Below are 20,609 nucleotides of genomic sequence, written 5' to 3'. Positions count from 1 at the left end.
ATGTTGCAATTTGCAGCATTGGTTTTACTGTCCCCATCTACAAATGGCAGCATGGACTGTTCTAGGTCCTCCTTTTCCTCGGTGTCAGTGCTGCCCTGAGCCACCAGCGCTGCTGAGCTCCCACCCTGACAGCCTCTTCTTTCTCTGCAGTGTGTATTCTGGGCACCAGTCCATCCTGATCCCACCCTCTGAGCTGGAAACCAACCCTGCCTTGTGGCTTCTTGCCGTGAGTCAGTACAAAGTCCGTGACACATTTTGCTCCTACTCCGTGATGGAGCTGTGCACCAAGGGGCTGGGCTCACAAACAGAGTCCCTCAAGGTAAGCAGCTCCGCGCCCCACAAGCCTACAGGGACTCATTTCTAAGAAGGCACATCTGTGATTGGGTGAATTTAAAACAATCCACAAAAAAAAGCTTAGGTTTATTCTAATGTCACCTGAAGCTTACAAACTGCCTTCATATGAAAATTTTTTTTTTTTTTTGAGATGGAGTCTCGCTCCGTAGCCCAGGCTGGAGTGCAGTGGCGTGATCTTGGCTCACTGCAACCTCCGCCTCCTGGGTCCCGATTCAAGCAATTCTCCTGCTTCAGCCTCCCAAGTAGTTGGGATTACAGGCATGCGCCACCGTGCCCAGCTAATTCTGTATTTTTTTTTTTAGTAGAGACAGGGTTTCACCATGTTGGCCAGGCTGGTCTTGAACTCCTGACCTCGTGATCCACCTGCCTCGGCCTCCCAAAGTGCTGGGATTACAGGCGGGAGCCACCGCACCCGGCCATGAAAATGGTTTGTTGTTGTTGTTGTTTTCCCCAAGACGGAGTTTCGCTCTTGTTGCCCAGGCTGGAGTGCAATGGCACGATCTCGGCTCACCACAAACTCTGCCTCCCAGGTTCAAGTGATTTTCCTGCCTCAGCCTCCAGAGTAGCTGGGATTACAGGCATGCACCACCACGCCCGGCTAATTTTGTAACTTTAGTAGAGACAGGGTTTTTCCATGTTGGTCAGGCTGGTCTTGAACTCCCGACCTCAGCTGATCCACCCGCCTCTGCCTCCCAAAGTGCTAGGTTTACAGGCCTGAGCCACCTGTCAAAACATGAAAATGTTTTTAACGTGAGTATTTCCCCACAACCACAGACAGCAACGAGCCAGAATGTAAAATACTTTCAATGTCTATCATTCCACTGGGTCTACTTGAAAGATGCTGAATTTGTTTTTTGGTTTGTTTTGTGGATTCAGTGTTCTGAAGTGTTCAGTGTTTAGAAGCTCTTAGGTGGTGTTAACTTTATCTGAAGGTAGGTTTGAATTTAACCACTCATTTTTGTTTTCCCTGGAGACCCTGTAGTCTGGACCCTGAGCTAAATTTGTTTTACAATTAACAGTGTTGTGTTTTTTTTTTAATAATTGCCATTATGTAAGATTAGTAGCATTTCCCTCCATATAAACCAAGGACATTTTGATAGGTATATCTTCATTGTAAATTAAGTAGTTCTTAGTTCCAAGTAACTAGGAGGGAATAATCATATGACCAGTTTTGATTAGATTTCAGTACTGACTATGTACTGTTTGGATGTATGTATGTCTTTGTATATACACAGATTGTATCTGCGTTTGTGTCATCTACACACAGATAAATAGCTCAGCGGTACATTTATCTGTCCTGCATTTTTTTGTCTTCCTAATGCATTAAGCTTGATCAGAAAAGCAAAATGCAAGATAACTTCATGTAACATAAGTAATTGTGCAATCATTTTAAGTTTTGTATTTATATAGGAAAAAGTTACAAAATACTATTCACGTTCACCTGTATTGTATTAGAAAGTGAGTACATTTTCATGAACTTCCTGTAGGCACATGTATAAATAACCAAAATAAAATAGTGATGACATAGTTGAGGGTCACTAAGCATTTTACATGTTCATTTAATCCTTACAATAGCTCTCTGAAGTAGGAGCCGTTACTGTCTCCATTTTAAAGATGAGGAAAGTTACGTCAAGAGAAACTAAGCTACCTTTCCAGGCTCTTACCTTGAATTAACCTGGAGCCAAATTTAGAATCTCTGGCTTCAGACCTGCTGTTGCAGCTGCATGCGGCTCTGCCTCTCAGACATGCACACGTGTGAATATGTAATTTGAATTACCCAGCTTGAGCTTTTCCTGGTTAACTGTGTGTGTGCAGTCATGCCTGTACACTGAGAGCAAATGCCAAAGCTAGAGCTGTGTCTCCTCATCAGGACCCTTATCAGTTGTCCACATGCCAGGGCTACCTTGACAGAGCTCAAAGGACCTGACGGTTGGGGTTTTGGTGGTTGCCCTCTTAGTAGCTCTGGTTTCCACTCCAAGACATGGTCATTCACGGTTCACCTTCACATTCATGAGCCTGTTGTTAGCTTCTTTTCCTTCCACTTGGCCCAGGCAGAGCCAGCCTTTACCACAGAGTGAATTGTGCTTAACTCCTTGAAATCCGTGTATGACTTTTGCTGTGCTCAGCTGACTAAATTTGGTGTGGAAACTGAGAGATGTTCTTGATCTTATGCTTACTGTAGAAACGGACACGCTTGAGAGTGAGAATATATCTGTGACCTTCTCAGTGTAATGGGACATAAATGGAGCACTGTCTATATGAAGTCGTCTAAAAAATTTAGTTTTATATTCCTATATATTAAAATGTAGGTTTTCATGCTGGGTGTGGTGGTTGGTACATGCCTGTAGTCTCAGCTACTTGGGAGACCAAAGTGGGGAGACTACTAAAGCGGGAGGGTCTCTTGAGCCCAGGAGTTCAACTGCAGCCTGGGTAACATAGCAAGACCCCATCTCTTTAAAAGATGTAGATTTTTCCTGTTTCTCTCCAGTGTGTGTTCTTGTACATCCATGCCCACAAGAGTGTATCAGATGCCTCTCCTTTCCCAAACTGCCTTTAATTGTCTCATCCAGGAAGTTGCTCTTCCTCAGCCTTTTTCCTCATCACAGTTATGTGGCTCCAGGTGGCTGTTGAGACATGTTTATAATTTCGTTCTTAATTGTTTGAATAAGCTGTGTGAATGTTTTTTTCACCAACACCCTGGATTTGTTAACAAAGTGGACACAGTTTGTATAGCTGTGTTGAGTTTTCCAGTGTTTATGCAGGGATCCGAGTGAAGGAATCTCTGGCTCACTCCAAGCTCAGCTCATGGGGGCTGACTTAGTTTCTCTGTTGTTATCTCCAGGCTCGAGGGTTGGACTTGTCCCGAGTAAGGACCTGTGTGGTCGTGGCAGAAGAGCGGCCTCGGATTGCACTCACACAGTCGTTCTCAAAGCTGTTTAAGGACCTGGGCCTTCACCCGCGGGCTGTCAGCACCTCGTTTGGCTGCAGGGTGAACCTAGCGATTTGCTTGCAGGTGAGATTCGCCACCGTCACAGGCACTGAGTCGACAGCGTGGCTTCAGGGGCGGGCACAGCACAGACTGTCTCCACCTGTCTCCCTCGGCTGATGCTTAGCTACGTTCAGAAGAGATCCCTCAGTCATGTTTGCGGTTGGTGCACATCGCTGTTTTTCTAAACTACAGTCTGCGTTCATATCCATTATTCATAACAAGCATTCATAGCACTTACTCTGTCCTAGAACATTTTAATTTTTATGACAGGAGTAGTAGTGTGTCCAGACCCCTGCTGTCAGACTTGTTAAGGTTTAGATACTAGACAGATTGAGGAATCTGTCTCTTGAAGTACTTAGTCTCATGTATGTAGACAATCTCTGTAGGAATTGCTTACGTTGAGCAGGTTCTGGGATTCCTGCTGCAGTGGCAGTTTAGAAACAGCAAAGCTGCATTTCTGTGAAACAGGTGTAAGTGAGGACGTTCTAGTGAGACCACATGAGGAGTGGCTGGCCAGCCCCAGGCAGAGCTGCAGATTTGGTTCCTGGAAGAATAAGGGCTTCCTTTTCAGCAGGTGTGCTGCTGAGGCAAATGGTTGGTGCCATCACTTCCACCTCCCTCTCTGCCCACCCCCATCCTACTTGCGATCCCAGAGTGATTGCTTAAGTTGCTGCTGAGTGATCCCAAAGTGATTGCTTAAGTTGCTGCTGGGTGATCACAGAGTGATTGCTTAAGTTGCTGCTGGGTGATCCCAGAGTGATTGCTTAAGGTTGCTGCTGGGTGATCCCAGAGTGATTGCTTAAGTTGCTGCTGGGTGATCCCAGAGTGATTGCTTAAGGTTGCTGCTGGGTGATCCCAGAGTGATTGCTTAAGGTTGCTGCTGGGTGATCCCAAAGTGATTGCTTAAGTTGCTGCTGGGTGATCCCAGAGTGATTGCTTAAGGTTGCTGCTGGGTGATCCCAGAGTGATTGCTTAAGGTTGCTGCTGGGTGATCCCAGAGTGATTGCTTAAGTTGCTGCTGGGTGATCCCAGAGTGATTGCTTAAGGTTGCTGCTGGGTGATCCCAAAGTGATTGCTTAAGTTGCTGCTGGGTGATCGCAGAGTGATTGCTTAAGTTGCTGCTGGGTGATCCCAGAGTGATTGCTTAAGTTGCTGCTGGGTGAGCCTCCAAAGGTTCTTTCTGCCCTTTATGTGCCTGTCTAGGTGCTTGGAGTTGGCCACTGGGTCAGAGGAGGGAACCTCCTCTCTTCCCGAGATCACTTCAGAAAAAGTAGCTACAAAAGCTTTATTTAATTTTCTTTTTCTTTTTTGAGTCAGGGCATGGCTCTGTCACCCAGGCTTGAGTGCAGTGACGTAATCTTGGCACACTGCAGCCTCGACCCCCACCCCCAGGCACAAGCGATCCTCCCACCTCAGCCTCTCAAGTAGCTGGGACTACAGGTGCACACCACCACGCCTGACTAATTTTTCTATTTTTTGTAGAGATGGGGTTTCATTGTGTTACCCAGGCTGGTCTTGAACTCCAGAGCTTAACGATATGTCTGCCTTGGCCTCCCGAAGTGCTGGGATTACAGACATGAGCAACCACACCTGGCCTTTTTTTTTTTTTTAATTTTCCTATATGTGTTGTTCCTTGTTTCTGTTTTCCTTCTCTTTTAATCATTACAATAGCTCCATTTTTAAGAAATTATAAATTACCAAATTTCTCTCAAGAGTCAGGTAAACCTTGTCCTGTGATTAAAATTAACCTTTTCTAAGAGGTCATGTTAAGAATTAGATTTATCTCACCAAACTAGTTCTTAAAATATTGAAGTTTTCTCTCCCTTTTCACCGTTTTCTGTTCCTCATAAATGTTTATCGCCATCTATCCGATTAGGGGAAATAAGAAATGCAGAAATTTGCTTCATAAATGAGTTCAACAATAGTGTGATGTCCCATTTGCCTCTGCCCACCAGCCACAGGGACCCTTGGGCAAGAGCAAATCCTTGATTTATGAGAGATGGGCACTGGCAATGCTAGGCTGCTGCTTCTGACTTTGTCTCTTAAAATGCCGGGGTGGGAGTCAAGGGAGAAGAGCAGAGTTGCTTCAGTGCTGACGTAGTAACATTTAGCACTGCGCACTCCAACAGCTAATAGAGTTCTACAACCTATTGTGCAACACTGGCCTCTTACAGAGTACATAAATTTATTTTCCTCTTTATTTTTCATTTATTTCTATCCCCCTGGATCCAAAAATGTTTTCACATGGTTTACAAGGAAGGAGTATGCACAGTAGAAGATAAAATACACTGAAGACGAATCAAAACATGGAGGTGAAAGACAAAAAGCGTGGAAAAGGGACAGAGTGAAGAACAGAGTTGGAGTGCCGGTGTTTGCTGCGAGGGAAAGGGACAGAGTGAAGAACAGAGTTGGTGTGCGGGTGTTTGCAGCGAGGAAAAAGGACAAAGTGAAGAACAGAGTTGGTGTGCCGGTGTTTGCTGTGAGGAAAAAGGACAGTGAAGAACAGAGTTGGAGTGCGGGTGTTTGCTGTGAGGGAAAGGGACAGAGTGAAGAACAGAGTTGGTGTGCCGGTGTTTGCTGCGAGTGAAAGGGACAGAGTGAAGAACAGAGTTGGTGTGCGGGTGTTTGCTGCGAGGGAAAGGGACAGAGTGAGGAACAGAGTTGGTGTGCGGGTGTTTGCTGTGAGGGAAAAGGACAGAGTGAAGAGCAGAGTTGGAGTGCAGGTGTTTGCTGTGAGGCATCTGCAGCGTGCCACCGTCCTTACCTCGGCACTTGGGCGGGGCCAGACACGTGGTGGATGTTGAATGAATGTGTGCTGTGAGAATGTTGAGGACTCTTCTGTATTCTTAATAGCAAATAGCAGTATGTTCTCGTACAGAAGACAGTTTCATCAATATGACTGCTAAATTAAAATGCAGTATTACTAATCATGGGTCATGGTGCTATTTTGCAATCTTGGCAATATCTTTAAGCATTTTTATACATGTTCAGTTTTCTACTTATTCGCCCTATTGAAAGCTCCTTTCAGTCAGCGTTTCCTTGTCTTTATAGTATTGGGAAATAGTTGGAAGTATCAGCATGTCTACTAGCAGGGGGAAATTAAATTTGTGTACAAAGCAGTGCAGGCTTACCTCCCCTTGCCAGAACCTTTGAGGGTAGGTGTGCCTCAGAATTAGGTTTCTGGCTTTGTGAAAGGTGACGTGCACAGATGCCATGCGTGATGCCACAGCTCAGTATCACATGTGGCAGTGCTCCTGCAGCAAGGAGGGCAGTAGACCCAGGTGTGAAGGGGCTCATGTCAGCCTAAGTCAAATTTTACTACAAAGAAATTTATGACAAAGTTTGTGCCACGATCAAACATTTCTCATAGTCAGTGAGATGGACAGTAAGCATGTAGATGATTTTTTCGGGAAGTGAGTAATTCTTAGTAGGCAGTGAGAAGCTGGCGTGCCATGAACACAGGGGGACATCCTGGGGTCAGGCAGTCAGGAATGCTTCAGCAGAGCACAGCAAAGGGCTGAAGCCATGTGGAAGTCCAGTGAAGGCAGAGTAAGCGCAAAGGCTTCAGGCAGAGCTGGTCTTTGGAAACATTCATTTTCTAAAAATTTTGCAGAATCAAACATGATGTTGTGATAGCAAGCAGAGCGGGAGAAGCCCTGGATCCAGAGGCAGAGCCAGCTCCTCACTCCCCAGCTCTCCAGAGCCCAGCACACAGGACATGCCTGATACGTTAAATGTATGAACCACACTGAGTTCTTATGAGTGGTAATAAGGAAAGCCTGAAGTGTTTCTGAATTTTGTATACATTGGATTTTTCTTTATAAAAAAAATTTACTTTAGAAAACACAATCAATATATACATTAGCTTATAAATAAATGACACTAATAAACCCATCTATACTCCAAGATAATCACAATCATTTGATGTAAAAAATCAAAAACGCAAAAAATTAAGATATTCCCAAAATTCCAAACCTCGTACCTAAATATTTAAAGATGTTGACAAATTTAGTTTTCAGTTTGAAACAGCAGCATTGCGAGCGAGTGTGGAAGCAGGGACATGTCTGCTCTCAGCTGATGGACTGTGTCCTAACAGTGTCGGTTTCTCCACTGGTGCCCACGTGCCCCCTGCACCCCCGCACCCCAGCAGGCCTTCCCTGACCATGTGCTCTGGTGGGGGATGCCTGATGGAGGGAGGGAAGAGTTTTATCTGAGACACCTGTTGGAGTGAGGGAAGAGTTTTAGCTCCAGGAGATAGGGAGCAAACTCAGCAAAGAACATTGTCCACAAGAGAAGGGGAGCCTCACCCGTGTGCACCAGGGCTTAGGACGTGTCAGTGGCATTGCTTTCAGAAGGGCTCCTGGTCTTTGGGGAAGGCGGAGCTGCGTAGTTCATGATTTTTATTACTGCAGGACTTAAAGGCCTCGCTGGTGCTACTGAGCAGTGCTACATCAAGGGGAAGCCGCATGCAGTTTTATCAGTGCTGACTTGACACCTGGACAAGCACTTTTTAAACATATCTGACACACTAAGTGTTACAGGTATACAGATATACATTGGGGGTTTGTTTTTACTTTGCAAAATCATCTTCATCAGTGGCACCCTGGTCCTCCCACCATCCAGCCCCAAGCATCTGCCTCCCCTTTGTGCAGTGTTTCCTGAGCCACTGTCTTAGGCAGTCTTCCCTGTTCTGTGTTATAACCCTGGCACACTGTGCTCGGCCTGGATGGACTTTGCTCTGCCCTTGTACTGCTTCTCTGCCTGGGTCCCCTCCGTGGGGTCTTCTCGGACACCCTCAGCTGCAATGCTCTTTTTCCTCTAAATTCCTAGGGCACTTTGTTCCTCCTCCTTCAAACTTTCTACTGCTTTATAATTATTTATAAACATGTCCATGTCTGTTCTGCTCTGTGAGTAGCTGTGTTAGAGAACAGTTTTTTCTTTGTTGTTGTTGTTTGTAGAGACAGGGTCTCACTGTGTTGCCCAGGCTGGTCTTGAACTCCTGGCCCCAAGTGACCCTCCTGCCTCAGCCTCCCAAAGTGGTGGGATTACAGGCATGAGCCACTGCACCTGGCCAAGAACATGGTTTTACCAAAGAATCTCTGTGAGCGTCCAGTGCCATCTCACATAATCACAATCGCTTCTTGATGTTGCCCACACTGCGTGGAAGTACTGATTCCCTTAAGTACCAGTCTGTGTGTAAATACGATTCACATTAGAGAAATCAAACACCTCCTTACTTGACTAGAGTCTAGTCTCCCATGGAAAATAACTTGGCATGTTGAATTTTCTCTACAATGAATCCCTGGTGTGAATCTTCACCAGCTAAAAGCTTTGTACAACATTTGTAACTGTTCCTTGCGAATGAAAGGCAAGGTTTACTATTCTTCAGGCTTCAGCATTTTCATCTCAAACAGGAAGTCTGGGGCTCGCACCTTAAGAAAAGAGACATTCACGCTTGAAAAATACATTCTTTAGTAATTGCATTGGACCGTTGGGATTCAGACAGCATCTAGTTAGGTCTTCCCATGCTCATTCAGGGTCCTGTTGAGTCATTTTCAGAAGAGAGATGAAGGCCCTGAGAAGTTAGGTGAACTTTCCTAATTGACAAAGCTAGAAGGTAAAAACAACAAAATTTAGAAGTAAAAGCTATGTGTTATTGTTAGGAGTAACATTTCCCAGAATCTTTCGCTGTAAAAATGACTTTAAAACAATTGCAATTTATTGAATTTATGATAGAAGTGGACATTAGAAAGATCAAGTTATTACTTCTATGTTTAATATTACCTTTCACATAAATTTCTCTTAGGATTATTAGATGGTATCATTTATTAATATTTGGAAATATATTTCTCACAGCCACAATTACTCTTCAAAAATGTAAGCTGGAATGTCTTCTGTTGCATTAGATTTAGAGATACTGTTCACTGTAACAGAAAAATTAGCATCCTCCTTCTAGTAGAAGAAGGGAAGAAAAACATGAGGTCTTCTGTTTTCCAAGAGAGCTCATTTGTTTGTTTATTAGGAAAAAAATATAAACACAAACTTTTGATTTTTATTTTATGGAAAAAATAACTGATTAATCTGAGAGGGCAGCTTTATTATAAGTGGCTTTGTGGGATCAAATCAACAGTAACTGTTGCAGTGACCCTTAAATCTTGAAACTCACACAATGAAAGAGAAATAAAGCCACCTTAGTAATAGAAATAGAGTCACGGATTGTTGAAAAGAAAGAAGTGGGCTGGGCACAGTGGCTCACGCCTGTAATACCAGCACTTTGGGAGGCCGAGGAGGGTGGATCATCTGAGGTCAGGAGTTTGAGAATAGCCTGGCCAACATGGTGAAACCCTGCCTCTATTGAAAATACAAAAATTAGCCAGGTGTGGTGGCACATGCCCCTCATCCCAGCTATTCAGGAGGCTGAGTCAGAGGAATCACCTGAACTCGGGAGGTGGAGGTTGTAGTGAGCCGGGATTGTGCCACTGCATTCCAGCCTGGGCAACAGAGCAAGACTCGGTCTGGAAAAAAAAAAAAGCGGGGGTGGAAGGGGAATAAATGTAGAAGGCTCAGGGGATGATGTAAATCTTAAGTAATTCTCAAATAGTTATAATAAGACTTTCATTAACTTGAGTTCTCAGTGTCCTTGTCCCCCTACACTGCTTTTAGGTGAAGGAAATTAAAAAATAAGGTGCTGCTGGGATTTTGAAAGCCTCAGGGAATGAGCCACGGCCAGCAGGAACTTGTACACCCTCTCCTGCTGATACACGTCGTCCCAGCTAAGGAAGCCAGTGCTGGGATCATGGAAACCGTATTCTGGTTACCCTGCACATCAGCCAGCTTCCTGACCTGTAAGCAGTGGAAAGCTCCTTTGGCAATTTGAGACCTGTATGTGGTTTTACCCATGGCCAGGAGGAGGAATTTACCATAAAAAATGATAAAGCAAAAAGTTTCTGAACTTTTTAAACAATGTAAATGGTAGTATCTGGTTTGTAAGGTGGATGAGCATCCCAAGGTTCTCACCAACCTGGGGTTTCTAGGCCTTTGTATTCTAGTGAATACAAAACCTCAGGCCCCTGGTGTCTGAAGAGGGAGCCCTAAAAGTGGATTCATTTTCTCTGAGGCACTCAGGACCTTTAGTGTGCAAAAGGCAGGGGCTCCTGAGGGCTGGAGAGCTGGAAGGTGAGCAGGAGAGCCGCTGGCCACCCCTCCATGGCCCGGATCACCCAACAGAGCCGCTAGCTACCCCTCCAGGGCAGCCCAGATCACCCGGGAGGGCCATGTGTTTACCGCTTCAGAGCAGCCCGGATCACTGTGGGCACTCCACTCACACTTCAACAATGGAGGTGGGATGAGGGCATAGCACATCTCTTTGTAGCGTCCTTGCCCTTCACTACATGTAACATATTTGCCTTCCAAAGGCTGGAGGTGAGACTGAAGAGAAGAGAGAATCACCCAGTTACCTACAGAGCCGGCAGCAAAGCCGTAGGTGAGAAGAGTCTCCCACTGTTTGGAAAGCCGATCTCTCAGCCGTAAAGCACAGAAGACATCCAGTGTCAGTGCTCAGGCCCAGCATCCAGATCCTGCCCACTGGCTTGTAAATTCTGGGGGTAAATGTTATTTAATCTTTACTGTTCTTTTAAACACAGTCTTCATTGTTCATAAAACACTATTTGTGTTATGTAATCAGAAATTAAAAGAAGCAAGAGAATTGGACTCATGTTTATGAGAGGACATGGCCGCTAGAAGGGTCAGTAGAAGAAACACGTTGGAATTATCAGAGGCTTTGAAATAGCTGTGATGGGTGAGCAGGAAGTCGTTGAAAACGTATACAACATCTATGAAGAGTTGGGATGTGTTGCACAAAGATAACAACCGTGAAAAAACCAAAATGGAAATACTGGAAATGAAAACTGTAGTAGTAGAAATAAAATCCCATGGTTTAATAGGAGAGTAGACAGAGCAGAGGGAAGACTCATTGAATGAACTGGAAGTCTGATCAACAGAAATTTCCCAAACATAAAACAAGGAGAAAAGGCATGAAAATATAGTGGAACAGAGTGTCTGAAGCCTGTGGGACGTCAGTGGTCTACCTGTAGCGATCGGAGCCCCAGAAGGAGTGGGTGAGAGAAAACAGGGCAGGAGAACAATCCGAAGACCTATGGCCAGGAATGAAGGGAAAAATCAACGCAAAGATTCAAGACGTTCAGTGAGCTCCAGGCAGAGTGAATGAGAAGAAACCACACCCAGACACATTGTTGTCAAAACACTGAAAGTCACTGTCAGAGTCAGTCTTAAAGCAGCTGTGTAAATAAAGCTACATAGCGGGAATAATAAAAATGATACTGAGCGCCCGTCAGAAGTGCAGGAAGCCAGAATACAGTGGAGTTGCCCATGCAGGCTGCTGAGAGAACTGTTTATCCACAGGAGAGCCTTCAGGACGGAAGAGAAAACACATGCTTAGCCAACCTAGAGAGTCCATCAGCAAGCACGTATCACAAGAAATGGTAAGAATGTCTTGGGATAAAAATAAATGATCGTAAAGTGAAGCCCAAATTTTTAAGAAGAAATGAAGAATACTAAAACAGATAAACACAAGAAAACATTTTAGAATCTATCAGTATGTAGACATGTCAATATTTTTCAGTTTGTTTAAAAAGTATTAACTGTTTAAAGCAAAAATATTAACAGCTGATGTGCTTATAGCATGTGTAGGAATAGCAGATGAGACAACAGGAAGGGCCTGGAAATGCACCATTCCAAGATTTCTTCATTTTCATAACACTGTGTGAAGATAGAATGCAATAAACCATGCAAAAAGTTAATACACAGAGGGTAAAATGAGATACCAAAAATATTCTTTCTATTCATGAGCAAAGGAGGCAGGAAGGGAGGAGCAAAGAACAAGAGGGACAAGAACCCACAGCAGCTGCACCCACAAAGACGTGAGAAGCACACGATTGCTGAGGTTGGAATGTCTGTGTCCCCTCAAAACTTGTATGTCAAAATAGAATCCCAAACACAGTAGAATAAGATAGGCCTTTAGAAGGTGCTTAGATCGTGAAAAAGGCACCCTCACAAATGAGACTTCCACCCTCATACAAGAGGCCTAAAGGAACATATTCATCCATTCTGCAGGTGCATCGATCTGGGACTTCCTAGACTCCAGAGCTGTGAGCAGCTGTTACCTAGTCTAAGGTATTTCACGGCAGCGAGAGCAGACCCAGCCTCATCCTGGTGGGCCTTCCCATGTGCAGGAGAGGCGGACATTGGCCACAGACCATGTGAAGGACAACGTCCAGAGGCTGGTGATCCGGCACAGCACAGGGAGGGCTGAGCTCCCAGTCAGGCTTCTTTAAGGAGATGCTGGCTGGAGTTCACAAAGATGAGTTAGCGGTGACGAGAATGGGGAGGGAAGAGCACTCTGGCCAGGGAAGCGGAACTGAAGCCCCTGCAACCTCAGAGGGTTAGGTGAGGGAGGACGACAGAGGGATGCGTGAAGCACTGGTCCTTTTCCCAAGATCGGTGGGAAATTGTTATAGGGCTTCAGGCAGGGACGTGTCATATTTAGCTACTCATTTTGAAAAGATGACTCGGAGTACAACATTAAGGCTCCTCCAAGCCTGTTACATTTCATAGCACCTACATTTAATGCGAATAGAGAAATTCTTCTGGAAAGAGGAGTACAAAGATGTAGTCAAATTGTATGTCATTTTCCCTTTTAATTTCAGGAATGTTGTTTGCCTGGAGACATATACACAAGCTTTTTCTTGTCTTCTCAGACTAACCTAGCATACTGGATAAGCCCAGTGTCAGTTCTTTGGAGTTGGTTTGTTCTTTCACATATTTCTACTTAACTGTATCCCTCTGTGCAAGTACTAGATTGTGCTGATATTATGGTGTGTGAATTGCTGAAAAGGATAATCACTAATCAGCTTAAGTGCTAAAATTAGTGCCGTTTTGTGTTTTCTTTGCTGATATTTGGGGTGTGAGTCTGTGTATCTTCAGCTGAGATTTAAATATAACTCACCTGTTCAAAAAGCACTTGCTACCTAATTGGTGTAATACTTTTATGTCAGTTAGAAACTTATTTTTTGGCATATACATTTGTCCCTCAGTTTCCACGGGGGACGGGACAGGTTTCCAGACTCCCCATGGATACCTAAGTCCACAGACACTCAGGTCCCTGCTAGAAAATGGCACAGCATTTGCATACAACCTATGCACATCCTCTGGTGTACCTTAAATCATCTCTGAATGACTTATAATGCCTAATGTGATGTAAACGCTGTGTAAATAGTTGTACTGTCTCGTTCGGGGAATTATTACAAGAAAATGTCTGTGCCTGTTGAGTACTGGTGCAGTTTTTTCAAACATTTGTGAACCAAGGTTGGTTAAATCTAAACATGCAAAACTCAGGGATATGGAAGGCTGAGTCTTTAACGTTTTTATTATGTAACTGAATTTTAATGTGGTTCCTTTTTTCTCATTACTATAACGTGGAATTTCAAAAATGCTTTATCTTGTTTCTGAATAGGTTTTAGTTGGAATGGATAATGCTGTTTTTCTGTGGATCCTTTTTGCAAGTATTTGATTCTTAAATACTGAGAGGCATTCTTTTGCATTAGGTATCTCTTTATATAAGGATAGCATTCTTTGGCAATATGAAGATTTTGTTAAATACTCACTCAATATGTATCTTGAAATTTCAGACTTCGTAGCTCAGGGATGTTGTAATTTGGAGGCATCTGTATCTTTCCTCTTCGCCTCGGTCACAAATTCTTCTCCATTCATGCTTCAGCCCACTTGGCTGCAGGTGTAGTGTTGCCTCCTCCACGTGATGCAAGACGGGAAGGAAGTACTAGCCATTCACGTTTTTTTCTGAGATACTGCCTTGAGCCATTATAATAGAATTTCTGAATTAAGATAATTTAGAGAGAATGTTGACTTCCTTTCATTCCAGTTAATATTTAGGTTTCAAGGAATCACAAAGGAAGGAAATTATTTAAATCACTGCATTCAGCTTGAATATATTCAGCAAAAGTCCACTATGTGTTTGGAATGTACATGCCTTTATTGACCAATTATTTTCTGTTTTCATGCCCTGCCTCTGTTTTTTAAAGATAAGGATGCTGAGAGAGGGCGGTAGCCATAATTACCCTAGCGACGTAACAGAGAAAAGTGGAATCATGAATGTTTTTTTTTCAATCTTGAGTCATTGCTTATTTTCATAGACTTGGCTCTGTTGTGAGTGGTGGCAGTTTTCCCATCTGGCTTTGTTACCATATTTCAGCCTGAAGAATCCCAGTTCAGAACTCCCTTTTGACTGCTGCGGCTGTGTCTCTAGTGTCTGCCTGTTGTCGTCATGGGGTGTGGGTGGGTGCTGGGCCGTACACACAAAGAACAGGTGTGCATCAGTCCAGGCACCTGGGGAAAATCTTCTACTCTTTGTTCTTCTTGGGCATATTTGGGAAAGACAGCTAAGTGACATAGTGAAAAATACCTTGCATCCAAGGAGCTTGCCCAGGTTGCTTTCTGGAATTGTCCAGCAGCTGAGGTAGATGATTTAATACAGGCAGCAGGCAGGGACCACAGCCATGGAAGATGAGGGGGAGAAGAAAACTAAAGGTGGTGTCTGTCTGGGGAACAGCAGCAGAGGACGTTTGCTGATGTGGAAACTGCTCGTGAGGCTGCTGAGCAGACTGCGTGAGAGCTCAGTGTCAGATTCTCTCAGGCTTCAGATGCACAGTGGCCTCCGCTTTCGCCTGATCATGTAGGTGGATAGGGCTAGAGCCCTAATTTCAGATGTAAACGCTGCAGGCCCGCCTTTGTTACTAGGATCAGAAACTTGGAACTACCTAAACAGATTTAGCAAATAAAACTTGCCCTCCGCTTCCCTCAGAAAGAGCACCGTGAGTGAGACTGTGCTGTGCACCATTTACCTTACGTGTTGAAAAGTCACTCAGCCGGTCACCTGCTGCCGCCTCTTCTGTTGCCCTGTGGATATGCTGACATCTTTAAAACATTTCTTTTAGCCTGTAACGATACAGTGATTATTTTTAATGATTTCCATCTTTGATGTTGTTTTTGATCTTCTTTTCATTTTGTTTCCCGCTTTTCGCATCCTCCTCCCCACCCCTCCCTCTTCTCTATCCCATTTTTCACTGTTGGGTCATGCGTGTCTGTGTGTTGTGTGTGTGGGTTTCTGTTGTCTGGTGTCCTCTCCTCTCTTCTCGTCCTCACCCTTCTGCTGCTGTAGCCTCACAGGCTGTGGACCCTGGCCGAGCAGGTAGGGGACTTTCCTGTCTGTCACACCCGTGCCTCCTTGCCTAGCCCTGCTGCCTTGCGCGCATCCAGCCGTGGGACAGACTAGCGGTTGAGTGCAGAGATTGGCTGGGGGTCTGTGGGCCCTGGGATCACGGGTGCTGCCGGCCCAGTGGTGTTGCGCTGAGGCCTCACGCGGAGCCGACGCTGTCTTCCCACGGTGCGGTCAGTGGTTCCTTTGCCGGTTTGGGTCGTCTCTATTTCATTCTCCACCTGTTTTCCATTCGCTTGTTTCTTCTTAATTGACCTTCCGTGGCTATGTATTTTGCATTACTCACTGTGGCTGGTTCCCTGCTCGGCGCCAGTCTGTGGCGCGGCTTTGCTGCACAGCTGACTCGCATGTTCTGTTCTTTTTCTCGATCTCGGCGGTGAGATACCACAGCCCAGGGTTGTGAGTACTATGGTATGGTTTTAATGACATTGTCTTTGGGTTTTTTCCCTTATATATAAACAATGTAAGACAATTTTATGCATTTAGTAGAAAAATTGAAATTCTCTCCTGAAGAATTTTAGTGTAATTCTTCAAATGAATTCTGAAGGGATTCCTTATTTTTTGGTAAATTTATTGTAGATTCAGTCTTTTTTCCAGCCAAGGTATTACATTGCCTTCCCAAAAAGTGGATATACAATTTTAGTTTGTAATGAGACTGCTCTTATCTGGACAGAGGTAACTGGTCAGAAGTCAGCATGGTGTAATTTTTCAAGCATTTTATGGTGCCAAGATAAGATTTCTGGATCCCTGTGTAAAATCAACAGCCCAATGGCTCAGACCACAAAGTCCTGCATAGCTTACCAGGATAAAATACCCCTTCTCTGACCTATGTCTTGGCCAAAAATGTCCTCCTGAGGCCGGAGGATCAAGATGCTGCCCTCACCTCTTCCTCCCTGACCTGTCCGTCCACGTCACGCCTCTGCTTCACTGCCCTGGGCCCTCAGAATACACCTTTTGTTTTTAAAGGTGGGTGCATGTAGTAAAAGTTTCTCCACAAAGATGCTTCATACCCTTCCCACCTGCTTTTGCGGCCAGCCGCCGTCCTGGCAGTTTCCGTTTAATTGGCACGGTGTGTGGCTTATCTCTTCTCTCTCCTATTTCTGTATATCGGTGGTCAAGCCGTGTGAATCCAGTATTATCCTAATCAGGTATTCCTTCTGGAATTTAGGTTATCAAGCTGAAAGCTAACAGGTGGTGCCTTGGAGAGGTTGTTGGTCTAAATACTTTTAGTTTTATTTTTCACTTTAAAATTTTACCAAAGAAATGTTTCGCAGCTAGAAGCAGCATAGACCCTGATCTTCCACGTAAACTTGAACTAACCACCCTGTGTTGTTGCTTGCAGGGGACCTCAGGACCTGACCCAACCACGGTCTACGTTGACATGAGAGCCCTGAGGCATGACAGGTACTATATGCTGCTGGGGTTTTTTCTTGTTTTCCTTTGTATTTTCTGTTCTGTGGCCTTGCATGCAGGTATCCGTGTAGGATAAGTGGTGTGTGTGACGTTTATGTGCTCAGAGCATGGCTGTTGTGAGTGACGTGGTGGAGTTAGGTATTGGCCTGAACTTTGCAATTAGAAAACTGGCTGGGCACAGGGGCTCACTCCTGTAATCCCAGCACTTTGGGAGGCCAAGGCAGGCGGATCACCTGAGGTCAGGAGTTTGAGACCAGCCTGGGCAACATGGCGAAACCCTGTCTCCACTAAAAATTAGCCAGGTATGGTGGTGGGCACTTGTAATCTCAGCTACTTGGGAGGCTGAGTCAGGAGAATTGCTTGAACCTGGGAGTCAGGGGTTACAGTGAGCTGAGATCGCACCTCTGCCCTCCAGCCTGGGCAATAGAACAAGACTCTGTCTCAAAAAAAAAAAAAAGAAAAGAAAAAGAAACCCGCTGGGGGACAGCAGTGGTAGGAAGAATGTGGCCAGAGCTGCTTTATCTGACCGTCTCACCAGGGGCAGGTGCTTGGTTCTTTTCCTTGGCCATTTTAGTCAGGCACCATTTTGCACCTCTCGTAAAATGTTATGTAAAGAAATGCCCATTCATGTAAAGAAATGCCCACATTTCTTTACATGAATGGAAATGTTTTATGAAGGTGCTTAAAATAGGAGTTAGGGGTCACCTTTTCTATGTAGCCTCCTAAGTGGCCCCGGAGAAGAAAAGTGGAGTTCTTGGTGAGTGTGTGAGGACGTCTCCAGGAGGCAGGGATGATAGGGTTGAGCAGGACGAAAAGACCTTTAGAGGAATCTCACCTGCTCAGATAATATTTCACCTGCTCACCTCCCTCCAGAGAGGAAGAAAAGAATGCTGTCATTTTTACTGCAGACTTCCCCATTGAAACAGGTCATTTTCCACTTGGTGACTGGACATGCCCGTTCATTGTGGCTTAGGTGAAGTGCATGGGATGTGGTGTCTGCCCTTATCACCATCGGCAGCTGCTCTGTGACGTGTTGCTGTGTGTGCCTGTGCCCCCAGGGAGGTCTGGCGTGCCTGGAGGCATTTTCAGTCATCACAATGTGAGCAGTGGCTCAGCTGGCATCTGGTGGGGGGAGGCAGAGATGCTGCCCAGAAGCCTACATGGAACAGCCTGTGGCTGAGAGCTCCCAGGCCCAGGAGCCACGGCTGCCCTGACGGTTCACACTTGTGGATGTGTGCCTGGCCCTGTGGCTCTTGTATCAGAACCTCCAGTCGACAGACCCACTGGCTGCACAGTTAAGAAATTACATATAAGTGGCAGCCACCTAGAAGCCCTAGAGAGGCCCTACAGGCTGAGGGCCAGAGACATCACCTGCCCCAGGTTTACCAGGTGCCAGGGACAAAGTTCAGACTGGAACACTTAGAGAGACATGTCATTTGAGATTAGATAACTTGTTTCTGGGCATACAATTTTCTAAATAATTACTTTTGGGCTTTAAAACAAATCTGCTTGACTCCCCATAAGAATTCTTTGGAAAACATAATTGTATGACTTCCTGAAGAAGTGAGCAGTAGCTCATCAAAGAACACATTCATGTGGTTCTGTCTATGGCCTGGCCCTCAAAGAGCAAACTTTGCCCTGGCTAGGCTGCTAGCTCCTTTGGAGAGCATCTGAGATGGAAGTGAGAGTACATAGGTAACAGGAGCGCACCATCCAGGTCAGGTTCCCCCACGCCACAGCGTGGCTCCCGTCAGCACTGACGGCGCTGGCTCTTGCCTTTGAGCAGCACCAAGGGGAGCTCCTCGGATGCCGGATGTCTTCACGAGACTCAGACCCTCCCTGCGTCCTCAGCATTTTACTTACAAAGAACAAAAACAAAGTCCGGCTCTACGTGGCAGAGGGACTTCCTTTCACCAGGCCCTGCCCGGCACCCCTGAACTGCTCCCTGCTGGCCTCTAGAGGCAGCCTTTGCCACTGTTCCTCCCACGCACTTGCGTGGGAGACGCTACCCTTCCCTCCCGGCTCCTGGAGCTGCTGTCACTCTCCCTCATTCCTTTCACTTTTTTTTTTCTCACAATGTTCTCTTCTTTGACCTTTCTGACCGGGTCTGTCTGTGCCCCCTCCGTCTGGCTGGGCCCCTTCTCCCTTAACCCCAGTGCAGAGAACTCAGTGGAGTCCCAGCCTTGTCCTCCAATGCCTCCAGCACCCACTCGCAGCCTGCAGCCCACGGCCGCCTGCCCACTCCAGGGATTCTGGCCTCAGGGGCCTTCCCTCCAGTCTTCCAAGCTCAGCTCCAACGCCCTTTCCTTCCTTAAACTTCCCTTAAATATTCCCGGGTAAAAATGTCATCCGGCTTTAATCTCCAGCATTACTTCTGACCTTTACCAGCATGCAACACGCCTCGTGCTGAAGCCACTGGCAGAAGGGGGCTCTGGGTCACACAGGTCAGAGGTCAGCTCCTTTGGGACGAGATGTTATTCTCTGTCACCTCGGCTTCCCTCTTGCTTTAGTCTGTTTCAGTCTCTCTAAGGAACACCTGAGGCTGGGTGACTTATAAAGAAAAGCAGTGTATTTGACTCAGCGTTCTGCAGGCTCTACTGGAAATGTACCTGCATCTGCCTCTGGTCAGACCTCAGGTGCTTCACTCACGGTGGAGAGAAAGAAGCTGCATGTGCAGAGATCACGCGGTGGGAGGAGGGGATGGGGGGAACAGACTCTTTAGCCACTGGCTCACCTGGAAACTGGTAGAGCGAGAACCCGCTCACCTCCAGGGAGGTCCTACACCTGTTTGAAGGATCCGCCCACATGACTCCCACTCTTCCCTTTAGGCGCCACCTCCAACCCTGGGGATCGCATTTGCAGGAGCTTTGAGGGTGCTCAGAACAGGTGCAGTAAAACCAGTCTTCCCAGGCACCTGTGAGGACGATGTCAAGGAACTCTATGAAGTGTCGGACTGGGGCAGACGCTGTCACTGAGCTCTGGCAGCTGGGTGATGACAGAGGACTTGCCCCTTCTGTTCCACAGGCCCAGGGCAGCTGACTACAGAGGGTGAGAAAGTCAGACAGTCCAAGGCCAGCAGCTGGGGGGCATGAAATGAGAGCCACCAAAAGCACTGACCCTATTTCTTTCTTGTTATTCTTCCTATAAAAATGGGATGGTGGTTTTTCTCACTTGATCTGCATTAGGTTCTATCACGGGATTAATTACTGTTCTGTCACTTTAATGGCGCACTCACTTGGGAGCTCCAAGGCACCCGCCCCATCATCATCTAATTACTCTGGAGAAGGTTAGCTTATTGGTATGCACATGCAATTTCCTTGAGCGAGGAGGAGAGTGAAGGCTTACAGAGGAAGACCACCATTGTGGAAGTCAGTGGTCAAACAGGTCCGTTAGCCATTTCTACTTGGTTTTCTGCCTCTGTTTCTGGTGCCCTTTTTATTCATGGAGCCATGGTGGGTGGGACCCGCCTGCATCTGCACAGGTCACCCTGGAGAGCATTTCTGCATCACAGAGCAAGGAGACACACTCTCCCTGCTTCTGGTA

General features: G+C 45.9%; 1 protein-coding gene across 5 annotated transcripts in view; it reads left to right on the top strand.

Annotated features, from left to right (window-relative positions):
- DIP2C (disco interacting protein 2 homolog C) overlaps nucleotides 1–20,609 on the top strand; it is a 391,979-nt gene that overhangs the window by 341,804 nt on the left and 29,566 nt on the right. For 3 of the 5 annotated variants that reach the window (XM_064371793.1, XM_064371796.1, XM_064371794.1), the window contains 4 exons: nucleotides 151–319; nucleotides 3,197–3,367; nucleotides 15,597–15,626; nucleotides 16,996–17,057. In XM_064371793.1, coding sequence (XP_064227863.1) covers nucleotides 151–319; nucleotides 3,197–3,367; nucleotides 15,597–15,626; nucleotides 16,996–17,057 — 432 coding nt within the window. The remainder of the gene's footprint in view (nucleotides 1–150; nucleotides 320–3,196; nucleotides 3,368–15,596; nucleotides 15,627–16,995; nucleotides 17,058–20,609) is intronic. The other 2 variants (XM_064371797.1, XM_064371795.1) reach the window with 1 other exon arrangement.

The sequence above is a fragment of the Aotus nancymaae genome, unplaced genomic scaffold, assembly GCF_030222135.1.
Source record: "Aotus nancymaae isolate 86718 unplaced genomic scaffold, 86718_ANA_hifiasm-v0.15.2.pri h1tg000173l, whole genome shotgun sequence".
NCBI lineage: Eukaryota > Metazoa > Chordata > Mammalia > Primates > Aotidae > Aotus > Aotus nancymaae.
Note: the sequence above shows the minus strand (reverse complement) of the source record. Positions and strands in the feature narration are given on the sequence as shown.